At 37.1% G+C, this 19,106-nt stretch overlaps 1 protein-coding gene across 4 annotated transcripts in view; it reads left to right on the forward strand.

Moving 5' to 3' along the window:
- Positions 1-19,106, forward strand: part of ap (apterous) — a 51,055-nt gene that overhangs the window by 27,083 nt on the left and 4,866 nt on the right. For all 4 annotated transcript variants that reach the window (XM_028179808.2, XM_089727466.1, XM_089727473.1 and 1 more), the window contains 2 exons: positions 1,832-1,980; positions 15,726-15,961. In XM_028179808.2, coding sequence (XP_028035609.1) covers positions 1,832-1,980; positions 15,726-15,961 — 385 coding nt within the window. The remainder of the gene's footprint in view (positions 1-1,831; positions 1,981-15,725; positions 15,962-19,106) is intronic.

A 19,106-nucleotide genomic window follows, 5' to 3' on the forward strand; every position in this document is an offset into this window, starting at 1 on the left:
TCAATTGTACAGTAAATATGCAATTTTTTTTGCGGGTTTCATTTTTATTACACGACGCTATTCTTAAGGGAACTAAGAATCGTGAGGTCATTCGAGAACATGCGTGTCGAATTTAATATTAATTTTTATTTGAATTCATATTGAATTAAAATGATTTTTTTACGATATTCGTAAGTAAAGTCATTTGATGTATTCTCGGCGCGTACGACATCATTCCTCTTTATATAGTTAATAAAATAAACAATAGCTAAAAAAAACTAACAAATACGCTTTTATAGAAATCCAACTAAAAAATAGGAAATAAATTTTAATAAATTTGAAATAAAAATAATGTAAGAAACAATGATTTTATTGTAAAAAAGCGTGGGGTGCTTTTCAGGATATTATCAAAATAACCCTTCTACTCATATCTGTTCATAAAATATTTATAACTACTGATACCATGCACCCCACGCTTTTTTTACAAAATCATTTTTTTTCCACCATTTTTAATTCAAATTTATTAAAATTTATTTTTTATTTTTTAGTTGAATTTCTTTTTTTTTTTAATATTGAATTGTCATCGATCCTTAATAAGTATACCAAATTTCGAGTTAAACCGACGTTTTGAAGGGGGTCAAAATCATGTTCAAAGATTCCGTTACATACTAACATACACACGTCTGAAGCTAATAAAAGCGTATTAATAAATTCTGAGTGATTCGCTCGAAGGTGGTAGGCAGCAAGCTGGCTCTACCCCTGCCATTGCTGTAGTCCGTGGGCGACGGTAATCACTCACCACCAAGTGAGCCGTATGCTTCGTCTGCCCACACGAAGAAATAAAAATTAAAAACATTATTCTTATCCCGAATTATATCTTACAATACCCCAACCTCTGAACTAGCAATTCACATCGCTGTGTGGTATTAGTTATACATAGTATCAATTTAACCATATTCAAGTTTGATGTTTTTTTTTCGTTTACGTCAGCAGTGAACGGAAATGTTACAAACGAGCTTTTGTAGTATGAGTATATTCTTGTGATTTTTTTACGAAAGTTTTGCTGTTCTATTCTAGTTATATTCATATAATACGTTCTATGGTCGTGTAAGAATTTCGTTCATTACGGAGCTTTTTAGTTTGTATTATAATAATTATGCTTTTCACATACGTCCTGGTTTTTTTTGTGTAAAATATTTTGTAATTGGTTATTAAGCTTTATTTTGTGTAAAATCCGTTAAGAGCTTTTGTCATTGAGATTTGATTCGTTTTATAGAAAGTCAATTAAAATTCGTTTTGTTTTAAAAATGAACCTTAATGTTCGAAAAAAGCATTCGAAGAATTTATGTTTATGTTTCTCTTTCTCTGTTTATAATTTTGCGCTTGACTCCTTGTGTAGAAGGTATCCCGATTATAACATTAAAGCTTGAATATAAAAGCTTAATATCAATATATACATAAATAACTAAATACAAAAAAATATAACTGACTTCGACCAATACCTGGCTGCTTAATTTTAAGGGATATACCTACATACGCCAATTTCCTTTCATGCTTCCAAATCATCCTTACCTCCCAAGCAAATACTAAGTCCATTAATAAAAAAAGGCATTAAACTACTTAAATAATTTTATCAAAAGGAAGCCGTGCTTAGAGTAGAAGTAGCTAGTGAAAAAGGTTTTTTTATATTACTAACACGATCGTGCGTATCAAAAATGTTTACCTTAAGAGACCAACATAGAATGGTTACACCTGTACCGTATAAATAGAGCTAAAATTTATTCTTTTAATTTTGATCACTCTTAGAAAATCTATGGATGTAATGACGGTAATCTTAACAAAACACACATAGGTGTCAAGATATGCACAATGGCGGAAACTCACCCCAGTATTATAGTGGAGGTTCAACTCCAAAAGGTCGGCCGAGGAAGAGAAAGATACCCCACGGCTCTCCGGACGAGTTGCAAGCACAGACCATACGGATGGCCAGCTCCGCTCTAGGTAAGTTCAATTAAATATAAACCTTGTAGCTTGGGACTTTATAGCACAAATTTGAGCGAAATCAAAATATCCAGTAATGTAAACAGCAATGTATACTTTACAAATGACGGCAGCAATCATTGTAATAAAGCGGTACGATTCTAATTTAGATAAATAAAATCCTAGTCCCTAGTTGAGGTATAGTAATGTGATTAAATAGATACATAATATAAATGTTCTGACCGTGGAATTTTCGCAATATTTTAATGTTGTAAATGCGTAGGAAATCTCATGATCCTCTTAGTATTAGCTTGTATTTACTATGAATCATGTGGTCCAGTTATACTTTATACGGGCTAGGATCCTCTTCAAATTAAAACCATGACTGCTTTTCGGTAAAAATCACACGGATTTATTTGTACTAGAGGTCCCGCAGTAGTCGAAATTCGACTATAATTAATTGGAATTGTAAGTTTGTACACTATTATGATTGTATTTTATACTTCTATAAATCACAAATTTCACCAAGACTACACGATAAACATATTAACAAAGACAAACAATATTTAATCTCAATTTGACAACAGACGTCAAGAACAAAAGATTGACAATAAATAGTATGCATGCGTGTGTGCGTCAAATACATGGTATATAGTGTGTGTAATGTTTTCTTTATTGATTTAATGTATCTTTTATGCATTATTTAAAAAAAATATTAGCATTGTGCACTTCTTCTCTATATTCTCTATAAGTGTGGAAAATTTCATACTCCTCCGTCCGCGCAATTTTCGTAAAAAGGGATACAAAGTTTTTGCTTCACGTATTAATATATAGATAATATGAATAAATGTCAATTATTTAATTTCACTTTATAAATTTAGGGTATTACTGCAATAAAGTAGATACGCGTTTAGGTTTCAAGGGTGAGACAGCTCTAATGTTATAAATACATTTGAGGCTTCGTCGTTATGTTTCAAGATGGATGGCGGTTTCATGGCAATGGACTCTAGTACCTAACACTAGATGTGCCATAAGTTCGTTCACCCACTTAAACAGTAAAAATGTGTTGTATAAAAATGATATAAAAGACACATAAGCAAATAACATAGCAAATAAGTCGTCGTGGTCTAAAGGATAAGATGTCCTGTGGATTCGTATGTGGCGATGCCCCGATGTTGGAATCCCGCAGGCGGGTACCAATTTTTCCAATGAAATACGTACTTATCAAATGTTCACGATTGACTTCCACGATAAAGGTTAACATCGTGTAATATAATAATCAAACCCACAAAACTATAATTTGCATAATTACTGGTGGTAGGACGTCTTGCGATTCTGCACGGGTAGGCACCACCACCTTGCCTATTTTTGTCGTGAAGCAGTAATGCGTTTCGGTTTGAAGGGCGGGGCAGTCGTAGTTAAAAGTGAGACCTTAAACTCATGTCTCAAGGTGGGTGGTGGCATTTACGTTGTAGATGTCTATGGGCTGCGGTAACCACTTAACGTCAGGCGGACCGTGAGCTCCTCCACCTAGCTAAGCAATAAATAAAAAAAAGCAAACCAAACAAGATTTTTTTTAAATATCCTGATAATCGTGATTGAAATGCCGTGAGTAAAAACCTGTGTGAAAATTTCCAATTTAATCGGACGTCTTCAAGTTAGTGAAAATTAAGTTGAGAAGTCATAGACAGATAATTAGATAGATAGGCCAGGTCAATAAGTGTCTTAAAATAAACAACTCTTTGTTCTTCCTAACGTATAGACTTTCGTCTATGTTGTCGGCATATGTTTAGTAGTCGCGGCTCTTTCTCTAAGTGAAAATCACTAAACATTTAAAAGATTTGGTATTTTTCCATATTCCTAAATAACAAAAAGTAATTTCATAGTGGTCACAACGTCAAAATCCCAGAAAGACTCCTCGTCTTTTTCTCCACCTATATATAGGTGGAATCGGCACAGCTAATTTTTCTCTTCCATTCTCTTCTATCAGCCGTCATCAACACTCATTCCTCTCTCTCCAATATCGTCATTCACACACTCCATCCATGTCTTCTTCTGTCGACCTCTTCCCCTTCGTACCTTGCACTACCATTTCCATACATCTCCTAGTCACATGCATCTTCTCTCTACGCATCACATGTCCATACCATAAAATCCCAGACAAACTATCTCTCACTAAATCCCAGAATACATTGAAATTTAATATAATTAAATTAGATTATATTGCAAATGCCAGATATGCGGCAGAATTAGGCAGTAATACGATATCGGTAGAGCAAGAAATCATCATTAAACGCTTACATCGGATATTTTACAATAAAATACTTAACGACAACGTAAAAAAAGGAACTATTCATCGAAAAAAAAACGTCAGATGATTAAACAATTCGCAGTAACTATCAAGCAACTATGGAACTGACCGTCAATTTAATCGGCTCACGACCGGCGCTTAATCACATCCATTCCATCGAATGTTACCAAATCCAACGATTTTGACGCCTGCTCATACAGTTATGGAAGTTTCTAGTTATTCAAAACGAATCGAACCTTAAACGGGGAATACGTTTATTTCGTAAATGGTACGTAGAACGATTCAAAATAATAAAACATACCCGTAAATGGGTATAGAGTTTAAGGTATCGATGATTTTATTTGTGTGTGACCTGCGTGGGTTGAGGTCTGATGATTAGTATGAATCAATAAAACTGACGTGTCGGTTTTTATTTGCATTCCGCATCGCATAGCGTTTTAATAAGAAATTTAAAACACAACAGAGGTACACGGCAAAATAAAATATTATATTGAACTTTGACATATTCTCCAGAAAAAGGATTTTCCTTTTAAAAATATTGAAATATGTCATCAGCTCGTTAAAGTGCTCGACGTTCAAGAAGCATTTAAAACACAACTTAAATCCGTGACTCGTAGGGATCAAAATTCCGATAACGAATAGCGTTTTGCTTCAATAAATAAAATGTAAAATTTCCCAGGCGCGGATTCAATAGACGGGTGAATAAGTAAGCTCAAGCATCCGGCTTCACATTCATAACTTATCATCGGGAACGCATTGCCTCCATTATCCCAGGAAATATTGTTGCGATTTTACTTACATTCATAGTGTAAAATGTGTTATGATGTAACTAAATAGAAGCGTAATTGTGCGCTCCATTGTGAGATTTCGATTCTTAAAAACCGCGACTGATTCATTACTTTCTGGTTTCCTTTTTGAAAAAAAATGGTTGTTTAAGTCACACTACATAAAAACATACAAAAAATATCATAAAGCTGTTTAGAGACAATAGCTACAACTACTACCTATTTGAAGTCCCAATCGAAACACATTTCATTTACTATCCTGATTAATTCTGTTTTTTTTTGGGTTTCAATGGTCGCTCTTAGTAACAGACGTGACTGTTCAAATTATGACGGATAAGTGTTTCTAATATACCATATATGGTGATAAGAATACGATTTCTCATATTAGTAGAATCTCAAAGGAGTTGACAAAATACTAAACGAAAAAGATAATTGTGCAGAGCAGATCCAGAGATACAGAGCCAATTATTAAATTTAATGTCGAACTGTTATATGAATGTAAGAAAATAATTTAACCAAAACGTATCATAATATCTTCTATATATTAATACGTGAAGCAAAAACTTTGTATCCCTTTTTACGAAAATTTCGCGGACGGAGGAGTATGAAATTTTGCACACTTATAGAGAATATAGAGAAGAAGTGCACAATGCTAATATTTTTTTTAAATAATGCATAAAAGATACATTAAATCAATAAAGAAAATATTACACACACTACATACCATGTATTTGACGCACACACGCATGCATAGGTTTATTGTCAAACTTTTGTTCTTGGCGTCTGTTGTCAAATTGAGAATAGATTAAATATTGTTTGTCTTTGTTAATATTTTTTATAGTGTAGTCTTGGCGAAATTTGTGATTATAGAAGTATAAAATACAATCATAATAGTGTACAAACTTACAATTCCAATTATTTATAGTCGAATTTCGACTACTGCGGGACCTCTAGTATATAGAAAATGTACAATTATGTATAAACTATGTTATATAGAAACGCACGAAATACGACCATATATATACCTATATACGACTGATGATGAAAATGTTAACACCCTAGGTTAATCGATCATTAACGTTAATTAAGATATCACTTGAAACTGTTAGTACATATGATTCGACTAAACCCGAGGAGCAGCCGTTGCAGAGTTTGAAATCGCTCATTAAACACGAATCGTGAAACTCGATCCAAAGTGCCGCAAATGTTTGGTATGAAATTGCGGATAGGAATTTGATTTTATGTAATCTTAGGGATGTAATATCCCTTTTCTAAATTGAACAATTTAGGGAAGTGTATGGTATACAGACCTTATACCAAGTACTCCTCAGTATTAGGGTCATATGTCTAATGTGTAACAATGAGCTAATATGATCTAGGGATTATGATTAGTTTTAATAAAATACCGAACTCGTGAATTATAGCAAAAGACAGCTCTGTAATATTAAATCCAGATGCGCTTAACTTTTGTAAAGTAACTCTGCCCAGACAGAAAAAAGTATGATTATACCAGTAAATAAACATACAACCTCTGCTTCAGAATAAGGTGCAGTACCTAAGACGTTCATAAAATCTCATTCATTTTTCGGATAAGGCATCAGTTGAAATTCACAAACCTCAGGAGGGTTACCCCACGGCTGCTACCCCAATGTCCCTATGTCAAGTCATCCCATGCCATAATCACTACTAATGAATAGAAAGCGAACGACCAAAGTAGGCTTTGTCTCTTTCAAGCTCGTAGTGAGATGGTAAGGGTGAGGGAGAGACGTGTGGGTACTGATGTTGGGTCGCCAGTCAGGGTCGCTTGGATTATTCTTTATAGCGACGAAAAGCGAGACTCATTGAGGTGAATTCAGGCTATGTTACTCGACCCGATTTATCGTGCCGCCGTCGAGAATGGCAGCAGAGAGGCGACGGGTCTCTGCCGAAATTCTCAGAAAACTACAACAACTGTGGCGTACTCTACTAGGCTGCAAATATTAATGGAAACATCTGATGTAATTCTACCTATTTCGTTATTCGTTGTTTCAAATTAAGAACTTTAATTGCGAGATTTCGAATTTTTTTAATGTTGTGGTAGATAATATTAAAAAAAAGCATTAATCTCTTGATTTTAAAGACAGACCTTTGTACTATTTCAAAACATTTGTTTTTCTTTTCCAAGATTTTGTAAAATTATTGGTAACGACGATGATTTTGATTACTAAAAGGCTGTGTGATTTGCAAATTTGCTTACCGCGTTTTGTCAGAGACCGTTGTAAAAAACGTATGCTAGGTATCTAGATTATTTCACACGTTTCGACCCTAGCTTGTTGGCACAACAGCGCTACTCGACAGCGCACGTGACGGTCATAATGAGAACTGCAAGTGCCCTTTAAAATACGTGCCTTATCGACTATCGATATACACATTATCGATACCAATGTGTATGTAAATTTAGGTGTACTCATAATTTGCTTTCTCAGATACAACTTTTATCTGAAGTAGTGTATTGGTGTGATATTTTAATTTTATTACAAAGCTAACGAGCGCCCCATCTGGTAGTAGAATCAGGATTTTGGAGGAAAGAACTTTTTGAAGAAATTTTTATAGTACTGCAGGTAAACGACGGAATACATTATAACTATAACTATACTGTAACTATACTGAGACCTTAGAACTTATATCTCAAGGTGGGTGGCGCATTTACGTTGTAGATGTTTATGGGCTCCAGTAACCACTTAACACCAGGTGGGCTGTGAGCTCGTCCACCCATGTAAACAATAAAAAAAAACAATTATATTGACTTTGACAAAAATTATCTACGAGAAAACCACGTAGAACATAAATGTAGTTAGTTGAGACGTAATTAATAATAAATTTATTATCTGTTCCCTTTCAATAAGATTTAATATAGTAATTAAATTCATTCTGAGATGTTACTTTTCAATGACAAAACATTACTAAAAAATGCATACAAAACGCTTAGGCTGAATTTTCCATTTAAAAATAATACTTTATATTTCAAACTAGCAACACTAGAAAAGGAAAAAATCCAGTCCATTAAGAAGCTTCCGTTCTCAAGTTCAGGGAACTCAAGGTCAGAGAAATGAAATAACCGCCGCGTTTAGTGCCAGCCACTGCAAAGTTGAAAGTTTTTCTTTCGCGTTCGACGATCCGGCATAATTCATCTATGTTGAAAATTAAACAAGCAATTGAGTTCCCGAGTCTTCACTTATTCTACTCAATTCAATATTGTAAACTTTTCATAGCAACTGACTTAGACCAGTAGTGGCTTGACCGAGTTTTGTGGAAACTAAAATGTGGTTTCTTTCAACAATCTTTTTCATAGATAAATCATGATTTAGGATTGCGTTTTTAATTATTTTGAATAGCGTGGCACTGAAATTAAATCTACTATAGATGCGGAATGTATTTATTTAACTCTGTCTTATTACTATACCATAATGAGAGACCATCATCATCATCATCATCATCATCAGCCTTTATCTGCCCACTGCTGGACATAGGCCTTCCTCAATGCCTTCCACATAATGCGGTCCTCCGCCTTCCGCATCCAACGACTTCATAATGAGAGACCAATACATAATAATTGCTGTGAATAACATAAGGCAAACTTTAATTTGTACAAAATTTACTAATTCCATTCCAAAATTTTAAAACGTTAAATCATAGAGCAGCTCTGTCACGGGACGTAATATCTAGCTTAGAAATGAATTTGTGTTGAGTCTCATTCATTTGAAATTGAAAATTGACAATATCACGTATGTATCTGTTCTTGAAGCCCTGTCCAATGCTGAGTGTAGGTTTCTTCAAATGCGCTCCATTCTTCGAATCCAGTCCCTACCAGCTATTTTCAACAAATCGTTTGGTCCATTTCTTTTTCTACCCACGTTACGACGTCTAGTACGAGGTCTCCACTCCAGTACTTTTGTGCTCCACCAATAATTAATTGGTAATTCATTCCGTGATTAAAACTAAATCCACAATGATTTTAACTATTTAGTATTAGATTGTATTAGGTTTGTTATCATAAATAAATTTATTAGATTAAATAAGGAGTTTCCCTGCGATTCACGAATGAGGAGATTCATAAGAGAACCATTATAAGGATGACAGGGTTGAAATGGAACACTACTCTTAGAACAGATGGCCGCTGAGATCAAAAAACTTCTGAGTGGCAGCCGTGAACCGAAAGACGTAGTGTAAGTAGGCCTCTCACAAGGTGGACCTAAGACATATTGAAGGTCATGGGAATCCGTTTGATGGAGGTAACGTAGGACCGGCTGTTGTGGTGAGCCTTGGGAGAGCCTTAGGTCCATTAGTGGACGTCTGTGGGTTGATGGATAGAACCAGTTAAGACCACTTAGTCTGCAAACTTATTTGTATCATGTTTGTATTGAGGAGCGTATATTAGTTGGTGAACTGCGCATGGATTTAGCGTCAAACGCTATGGAAAGTTTAACGACGTAGGGAAAATCTTTCAACAAGCGGGTGAATACGAGGGCTGCACTAAAAATATCGGGAATGGAATATTTCCACTGTTGCTGTCATATTAAAATCTTTTTAATTGAAAACTCCTTGGTTTAAAAAATCGAATACCATTTATTTATTTTAAAAAATATTCTCGGTCTTGTCACAAGGTTTTGTCAAACTTGTTTAGTCGTTGAGAAAATGGAATTGATTCGAGAAAATTCAAGAGCGAGATTTATTATGACTTTCGAAGTGGTTTAACACAAAAACAGTGTGTTGACCGGATGATTTCTGCATTTGGTGATGAAGCCCCATCCAAAACCACAATTTATCGCTGGTTTGCTGAGTTTCAACGTGGACGTGTCAAGCTCAGTGATGATCCCCGTCAAGGTCGTCCAAAAACTGCAGTCATCCAAGAAAACGCTGATGCTGTGCGTAAGCTGATTGAGGAAGATCGACATGTGACATACCGCGAAATTCAGGCAACTTTAGACATTGGCATGAGTCAAATACAAATAATCTTGCATGAACAATTAGGTGTAAAAAAGTTGTTTTCCCGATGGATACCCATTCTCTCTGTGAAGAGCAAAAAGCGGCTCGCGTTACTTGGTGCGTCAGAACTCTCGAAAGATTCCACGCAGGATCCTCAAATACTGTATACAACATTGTATCAGGTGACAAATCCTGGATATACGCGTACGAACCCGAAACAAAAAACCAGTCACGAGTTTGGGTGTTCGAAAATGAGTTAAAGCCAACAAAAATTGTTTGTTCACGGAGTGTTTCAAAAAAAATGGTGGCCACGTTTGTCTCCAAAACCGGCCATGTTACGACTATTCCTCTTGAGGGACAAAGAACGGTTAATGCAGAATGGTATGCTAACATTTGTTTGCCACAGGTCGTTTCTGAACTCCGTAAAGAGAACTGCAACCGCCGCATCATCCTCCATCACGACAATGCGAGTTCTCACACCGCGCACAGAACAAAAGAGTTTTTAGAGCAAGAAAACATACAATTATTAGACCATCCGCCGTACAGCCCCGACCTAAGCACTAATGATTTCTATACTTTCCCTAAAATAAAGAATAAATTGCGTGGACAGAGATTTTCATCACCTGACTGTGGACGCCTACAAAACGGCCATTTTGGAGACTTCCGAATGGAATGGTTGCTTCAATGATTGGTTCCATCGTATGGAAAAATGTGTCAAATTTCACGGAGAATACTTCGAAAAGCAATAAATACATTTTTAAATAGTGATGTTGTGTCACTTCGTTAATTCCCGAAATTTTCAGTGCCACCTAGGTAACTCGGTAGACCGACGGTCCGATGTTGTTTTTTTTAAGGGATTTTATGACCTGGTAACTAAGAACTTTAATTCATGTCTTATTTTAATTTATATTCTTATTTTTATGAAAAATGATAATATGGAGGGAAATGAAATGAAATGAAGATGAATAGTTTGAGACATTAATCGACTGGGATAAAGTTAAACGAAATGAGATTAGATGATATGGGATGAAATGTAATCTCAGTAAAATGGTGGTCATTCACTGAGATTTCTTCAGTGGATGTTGTTGTTCGGAACTTGTATATATGCTAGTTTATCTTGACAATGACGTAAGAGAGATTCAGGCATCTGTCAAATATCTTGTGTTGTGTGATGGCTACCCGTCACAAACGCTATTATATTATGGCTGCATATCTAACGGCAAACGAATGGCATGAGTGTACTAGATGTAGCGAGCTCTTTACTTGCCTCTCTTTGGGTATGCTGCGGGCTGGTGCAAGCATTCCTTCTCCTCATGAGTACTACCACGAGTTCCAGCACCACCACGTAGCTGTCCTATTGTTCCAGTTTTTTTTTTATTACGCTTCGTTATCTAATTTGATCACTAGAGGACGACCGATTTTTTTTTATAAAAATAAATTGTGTTTTTTAGAAATTATATTTAAATACAAATTAGGTACATATTGATATTATATTATATTATTTATTATTTTTTTTCAATAAAAAAAAGTTTATGTTTAAGCTGATTATCGATAAAGTTGATTATTAAAAACACGAATAAAACAACATTTTCTGAAAATAAATCGTAGCTAGATCGAGTTATCGCCCCCGAAATCCCCTGTATACTAAATTTTATGAAAATTCTAGGAACCGTTTCCGAGATACAGATTATATATATATATATATATATATTTTAAAACAAGAACTGCTCGTTTAAAGATATAAGATCACTAAGGCATTGCTCAAAAGATACCAGAAATAAAGAAAGTCGTCTTTCTGTACCCGAAAGATAATTGCAATTAATGAAACGTTATTTAAAAAGACAGGTGTGAGAACAGGTTCAAAAAAATGATTTTTTTTTACGAAACAGCGGTTGTAAATGCACACCGCCGTTTATTACGTAGGGTGTGTTTGGGGTCGAGGGTGGTTTGTCTTTTGAGGCATATTTATTTTAATTAGACGTCTGTTCGTGATTAAGATTCGGATATAGGTATTAAACTGTTGACTATACTTTTTTTTTGTAGAAATTGATTGACCGCCTCTTCGTAACGATTTAGTGAGGTTTTTTTTTTGTTATATTTTAATTTGGTTTTTATGATATCAATTTATGGGTTCCGATGTAGAGTTATTTATGCATTTTACTGTCTCTTTTTAGTTTTAAATCTAGTTGATATGTAATGCGTGATTCGTAATAAGTTCGCCGATTTAAAAGCCGCGTACAAAGCTCAATTGTAAACGAGATGTGTCCAGAGCTCAAAGAAAGAAGTTAGCGTTTGTGAGATTTTTAAGTTTTATTACAGCCGCCTGGATTTGATTACAACAAATAATATATTAGGTATCTACCAAAATAGCAGCTTTCGCTTCAGATGAAGTATCTTTTTACAAGCTCCGAAATTTTATTGTTGGTGTTTGGAGCGCTACATAAACTTTCGACTGTGTATAAACAAAAAAACCTAAAAATTAAATTTATTATATTCAGTGAGCCTATAAGTTTTTTTTTATTGCTTAGATGGGTGGACGAGCTCACAGTACACCTGGTGTTAAGTGGTCACTGGAGCCCATAGACATCTACAACGTAAATGCACCACCTTGAGTTGTAAGTTCTAAGGTCTCAGTATAGTTACAATGGCTACCCGAAACGCATCACTGCTTCACCGCAGTAATAAGCGAGGTGGTGGTACCTACCCGTGCGGACTCACAGGAGGTCCTACCACCAGTAAGAAGAATAAGAATCAATGAGATTCTATCCTTTTACATTATTAAGTTTTTTAAGCTTATAATTATAATATTATGTTTATATTCTATATCACGGATCTTAACCGTATAGTTAGTCTACCGATTATATTCTTTTTTTTTGTTTCTACCGCTACTGCTTTAAACAAGATTTAATGGTATGAATAAAAAGCATTCGGATTTACCCTTATTATATTTTATTTAAAAATAAATACCTAAATAATAATGTGCAGAATTTATTTTCCTGTTTGTCGACCGTCTGTTTTCTTTGCTGTAGTCATGGAGCTGAATATTTATTGTTTACTTCATGATTCGAGAGCACTTAATCTTGTCATCCGCTACATCGCTTGACTTGAGAGCCGTCAGAAACGGCGCCTACAACTGCAATAAAACACATATACAACTCCGTGGCTCCTTTATTTTTTTTTATAACCAATGGTTAATATCGAAGCTTTTACAACACGTTTGGTTTATTGCAGTACTTCAAAGAAGTTATTTTTTTAATTTTCTAATACAGTAACATGTTAATTTTGATTGTAAAAGAAAAACATGTACATAATGCGGTGATCGATTCGTTGCCGGGCCCCATTAACTTGGATTCCGATACACGTAAATATAGCGGAATGTTTGGTATGCAATAAAATATTTGGTCACAAAACACTGTCGTTGCAGGCTATATCAAAACGTATCTCATATTTCAGATTACTTAGTAAGATGAATGTACTTCAAATTAGACGTAATGATTACTTGAAAAGTAAATACAAAGAAACAATGTTCATTTTATAACTTCTAAAATGCACGTCTCTATTAAGTTGAGAATCTAAAAGAATTCTGTAAGAAAATATTTAAACTGATATCGTCAACGTGTCTTTTAGAAACACTCACGTAATTATCTGTTCTAACTGTTCTTGTGATGCGCTAGTTTTGGCTTTAATAAAGTATACTAAAAACGAACGAAGTTGTTACCCGTAAATCGTACTTATAATTCGATGGACAAACATTAAAAAAGAAAAAAAAAAATTCAAACCACACTCCATCAAATTAAGTGCCCTATTTATTCCCATTAAAAATAATTTAATATGAGAGATTAACCGACAGCACACCGAATTGAATAAAAGCAGAACCAAACAACAAAAATTAATTACCAACAAGACACCCCACGAGCGAAATACACTTAATTAAAATAAAATAAAAACGTATATTTTGATAATTAGTTCGATTTGCACCGTTGGGTGCAACCACCCAAGTTCGAGGCCACAAGTTAATAGATTATAAACCATTGGTTATGATGAGTGTGCTTGTCTATTAGTCTTTATCTTATTAGATCGAAATATAGTTCCAATTATCGGAGCATTCATCATGTCGAGTTATTTGTTTTGACATCCACGTAAGCGGCGTACACTTGGTTTGATCGAAAAGCCGTTTTATAAAATTATATTTCCGTCCGTCAACTTCGTTATTCACTAATTGGTTTGGTACGTTGATTTAACGAATTTCCGTTAAAAATTGGAGCGAAGTCTTTGGCTTATTTGGGCCTATATTTATCTTATTTGGGCCTATATTTATCTTTCTATCTTTTTAGGATACTATGACGAATAATAATGTATTTTGACCTCAAATAACGTTACTACGTTGTAAAGTGGCATTCTCCGTTCGAGGATTTATGAAATTCGCGTTACCCTTTAAGAAAAATTGAAGTACCCCGCTTCTCTGTTCTATGTCAAAATAGTTTTTGATTTTTTTATTTTTTTTTTATTTCCATTTTAGGCAGACGAGCGTACGGCCCCCTGATGGTAAGTGGTTACCGTCGCCCATGGACTTCAGCAATGCCAGGAGCAGAGCCAAGCCGCTGCCTACTGCTTAATACTCTCCACAAGCCTCGTTTGAAGAAGGACATGTCATAGCGCTCGGGAAACACCGTGGAGGGAAGCTCATTCCATAGCCGGATGGTACGTGGCAAAAAATACCTCTGGAAACACACTGTGGATGACCGCATTAGCTCCAGGTAGTATGGATGAACTCTACTCCGGTGGCGGGCGGTGCGATGGTAAAAACGAGACGTTGGTATCATCTCGAACAATTCCTCAGAGCACTCCCCATGGAATATGCGGTACAAAATACAGAGTTTGAACTTTAAAGAGTTCGTATTGATTCAAAGAGATCGTCGCGTAGAAATTATCTTGTGGCGTTTACTCGAGTAGCTAGCTGCCAGATAAAAAATATATTCCCATTTTTTTGAAGAGTGGCCCAATATCAGCGGTTTTTTTGGCCATTGTCGCCTCGTTTCTAGTCACTAACTTCGTCGCGATCAGACCCCGGAACCACGGCAATGGTTCTGCAGCAAAAACGTTCCCATTAGCAAAAACTATATCATAATCCGGTCCAACGATCACGAGACCACAGCCTCCGATCTGCAAACTTATAAGCAATTAAGCATCCTGTCTATGAGAGTTAGTTATTCCGTAGGATGTGGCTTCACGGTACGTCAGCTCCTTATTACTGCAGCAATGAAACGTATTTCCTTTCTTGCATAAACTCTATTTAGATCTATGTGCTCGTGGATTTAGAGTTTCAATTTAAATACAATGATAGTTTAGATGTTAGGGAAAATATACTATGTATTTGGAAATTTACAAAGAATTTTATGAAGTATTTTATTAAGTAATAACGATTTTATAACGTTATTGAACCACTTAAGTTTATTTCTTTCTGTCGATTTTATATGTACGGACTCCTCAATTGTTTGTTTTAAAGTTTTTATTTTGATTTTATAATATTAAGCGAATATTGCGAATGTTATTTTTATTTTTTATTTTTAGGAAAACATAAAAAGATACAAAAGTTGTTTTATAATAATATGTACTGCAAATTTGCGAACTTATCCTGTATCAGGAGCATTCTGCTCACAAAGCTTGTAAGTTTACCTCCAAAATTTACCAGTTAACTTCCATAGAAATCCTGCATCGTGGCGATCTGTCTTCATCCATGGAGTCTCTGGCTTATGACTCTTCAGTGGCCTCTCCAGGCAGCGTTTCTAGCCACACGCAAAGGACCAAGCGAATGCGCACCAGCTTCAAGCATCACCAGCTACGGACTATGAAATCTTACTTCGCAATCAACCAGAATCCTGACGCGAAAGACTTAAAGCAATTGGCCCAGAAGACTGGACTCTCGAAAAGGGTCTTACAGGTTAGGTCTTTTCCTTTCACTGTTTTTTTTTGGATGAAATCTATACTAATATATAAATGTACAGTGGTTTTTACGGATGTTCCGTTATAACTACTGAACCATGCATCCGATTGACTTGAAACTTAGTATCCATGTAGAAAATACATGTACTTAATGGATAGGCTAATATTTATATAAGTGTTGGACTCCCTATACCAGTTGCGGGGGCGTCAATGATGAGAATTTTTGTGGGGGTGAGAAATAATAATGTTAATTTTAAATGCCCAGTGAAGCGGACGGTACAGCTAGTTACATATATTATTATTTTTTTGTGGTAAGTTTTGACGCATACCTACCTAAGCGAAGACCACATCATAAAAATATCACGACTCGCCTTTTGAGGCCACTTGTCGTGAATTTTATAGTCGCGCGGCGGCGGCATGGACTGCGAATCATCAACGACAAACCGGTCGATTTAAAATTTTGTGAAAATTCGCCACTTTATAATGTTTACCAGAATCAATTCAAGTCCGTGTAATATTGTCACTACACAGAAAATACAATATTTCAATGGTAACGGTTATCGACTTGTGTACGAATTATAATTACAAAAAGCTTAGTTCGCATATTTGATTTTAAGAGATAAAGAGATCGATATGCGCCGATATAAGCTGCTTGAGTTTAATAATCTTTTATGACAGTAGTAGTAGTAGCTTAGCAGCTTATTCTCGAATACCACACTGAAACGAATATATTATATTATTATATTACATAAAACATGGTAAAATATAAATAAATTTTGGTACAAACTATTAACTGAAAATTATTAGGTACATTTCATTTTTTAAATTCAATAAATAAGTCCAGGTCGGATAATTTAGAGAATTATTTGCAAACGCTTTGTAAGTAATAACAAGCAATACGCAATTCGTGAAAACCTTTGAGGGCGCACGATTTATGAAAAAGATTACGCATCCCTCCGTTAGATGGTGCTGCCTTAAAATTAGAAAATCATAATGCAGTATAGCATTCTGTGCCCTGTCATTGGGAAGTTTGTGCCCTTAAGTCACCAAGCTGGACGTGCGGGTTGGCGACTAGGAAGCTTAACGTCGTACCTAGGACGTCCAGGTACCAGGAGCATGGGGCGTCCTCCAACCAGGTGGACTGATGATTAGTGCGCACGGCGGAAAGTCGTTGGATGCAGAAGGCGGAGGACCGCATTCTGTGGAAGGCATTGGGGAAGGCCTATGTCCAGCAGTGGGCAGATAAAGGCTGATGATGATGATGATGAATTCAGTATAATTCATTTGAGGGGTAACAGTTGGTTTAAGCGAAATTTCGCTTAATTACGCGTTGCTGCAACGGCCGCAACGCACCATCGCGGTCAGCTTCATCCGTGGTTATCGCACCATCTCTTTTGAGGCGGCGTGTGTACCGGCTGGGACGCCACCTTGGGTCCTGGAGGCGGAGGCGCTCGCCGCTGACTATCAGTGGCGGGCTAACCTTCGTGCCCGGGGCGTGGCGCGTCCCGGCCCCAGTGTGGTCAGAGCGCGGAGGGCCCAATCTCGGCGGTCCGTGCTGGAGTCATGGTCCAGGCGGCTGGCCGATCCTTCGGCTGGTCGTAGGACCGTCGAGGCGATTCGCCCGATTCTTGTGGATTGGGTGAATCGTGACAGAGGACGCCTCACTTTCCGGCTCACGCAGGTGCTCACTGGGCATGGTTGCTTCGGTGAGTTCCTGCCCCGGATCGGAGCCGAGCCGACGGCAGAGTGTTACCATTGTGGTTGCGACTTGGACACGGCGGAGCACACGCTCGTTGCCTGCCCCGCATGGGAGGGGTGGCGCCGTGTCCTCGTCGCAAAAATAGGAAACGACTTGTCGTTGCCGAGTGTTGTGGCATCGATGCTCGGCAACGACGAGTCGTGGAAGGCGATGCTCGACTTCTGCGAGTGCACCATCTCGCAGAAAGAGGCGGCGGGGCGCGTGAGAGACGCACAAGCCCGCCGCCGTCGAGCGGGGGCCAGGGAGGCGGATCTCGCCCTAGCCCTGGCCCTCTAAGTGTTTCGGGTCCCCCTCATATGTCGGTCTGGGGCCCGGCGAAGGGGGCCTAAGAAGACGACGTGCAAGCTGCTCTGCACGCGTTTTACGCAAGAGCATCCGGGTGATGGAAGGCCCGCTATCCTCGACCCACGCTGATTCTGACCCAGCGGGGTATTTCGTAGGATAACCTATTCAAAACGGCGCCATCTAGGCGGGCTTCGGACAGCCTGCCGACCGAGAGGGCTGGTGGTCGTGGCGCCGACGATCGCTGGCCCGGCGTCCCGAGGGGGAGGGTGATGGGAGAGATGTGCTCCGCACTAAACGCTTCACTCTCCTCCCCTTGCCTTTTCATGAGTTCTGTCTCATGCGAGGGTTGGACGTTGGTTGTTGAGCGACTAGAGGTTTTAGTCGGTTCGACTCCGAAATGCCCCACCCTCCATCCCCACTGGAGGGTGGGAGTCCGGCGATTTCCTCCTGACAAAAAAAAAAATTTACGTGACATTTATTTTTCTAATTAAAGGTGCATTTTATTTGGTACATATTAACATTAACAATTCGTTATTTTTAATTGAACTACAATTAATTTTACTTCATTCAAATATTTGTGTCGAGTAGTTAGTTCATTGAAGAAGTTTTTTTGTTATGATATCTTTTCCAAACTTTAAACTTTAAATGTCTGTTCTGTAAAATTGCAAAAATGTCGCTTAAACCAAATAGCCTTTCACCCCTCGAATTGTAATAAAAAAAGTTCCAGACTCATCATTAAAAATGTACTAGCAAATTATTGTGTACCTTTACTACTGGCCTTAACGGCAGCATATTATGTTGTATGTATGCATGTATGTTGAAGTTGTCATGGCCTAAAAGATAAGATGTCCGGTGCATTCGTATCTAGCGATGTACCGGTGTTCGAACCCCGCAAGCGTGTACAAATTTTTCTAATGAAATACGTACTCAACAAATATTCACGATTCACTTCCATGGTGAAGGAATAACAAACATTGTGTAATAAAAATCAAACCGGCAACATTATAATTTGCGTAATTACCGGTGGTAGGACCTCTTGTGAGTCCGCACGGGTAGGTAACACCACCCTGCCTATTTCTGCCGTGAAGCAGTAATGCGT

Source organism: Bombyx mandarina, chromosome 01, assembly GCF_030267445.1.
Source record: "Bombyx mandarina strain Sakado chromosome 01, ASM3026744v2".
NCBI lineage: Eukaryota > Metazoa > Arthropoda > Insecta > Lepidoptera > Bombycidae > Bombyx > Bombyx mandarina.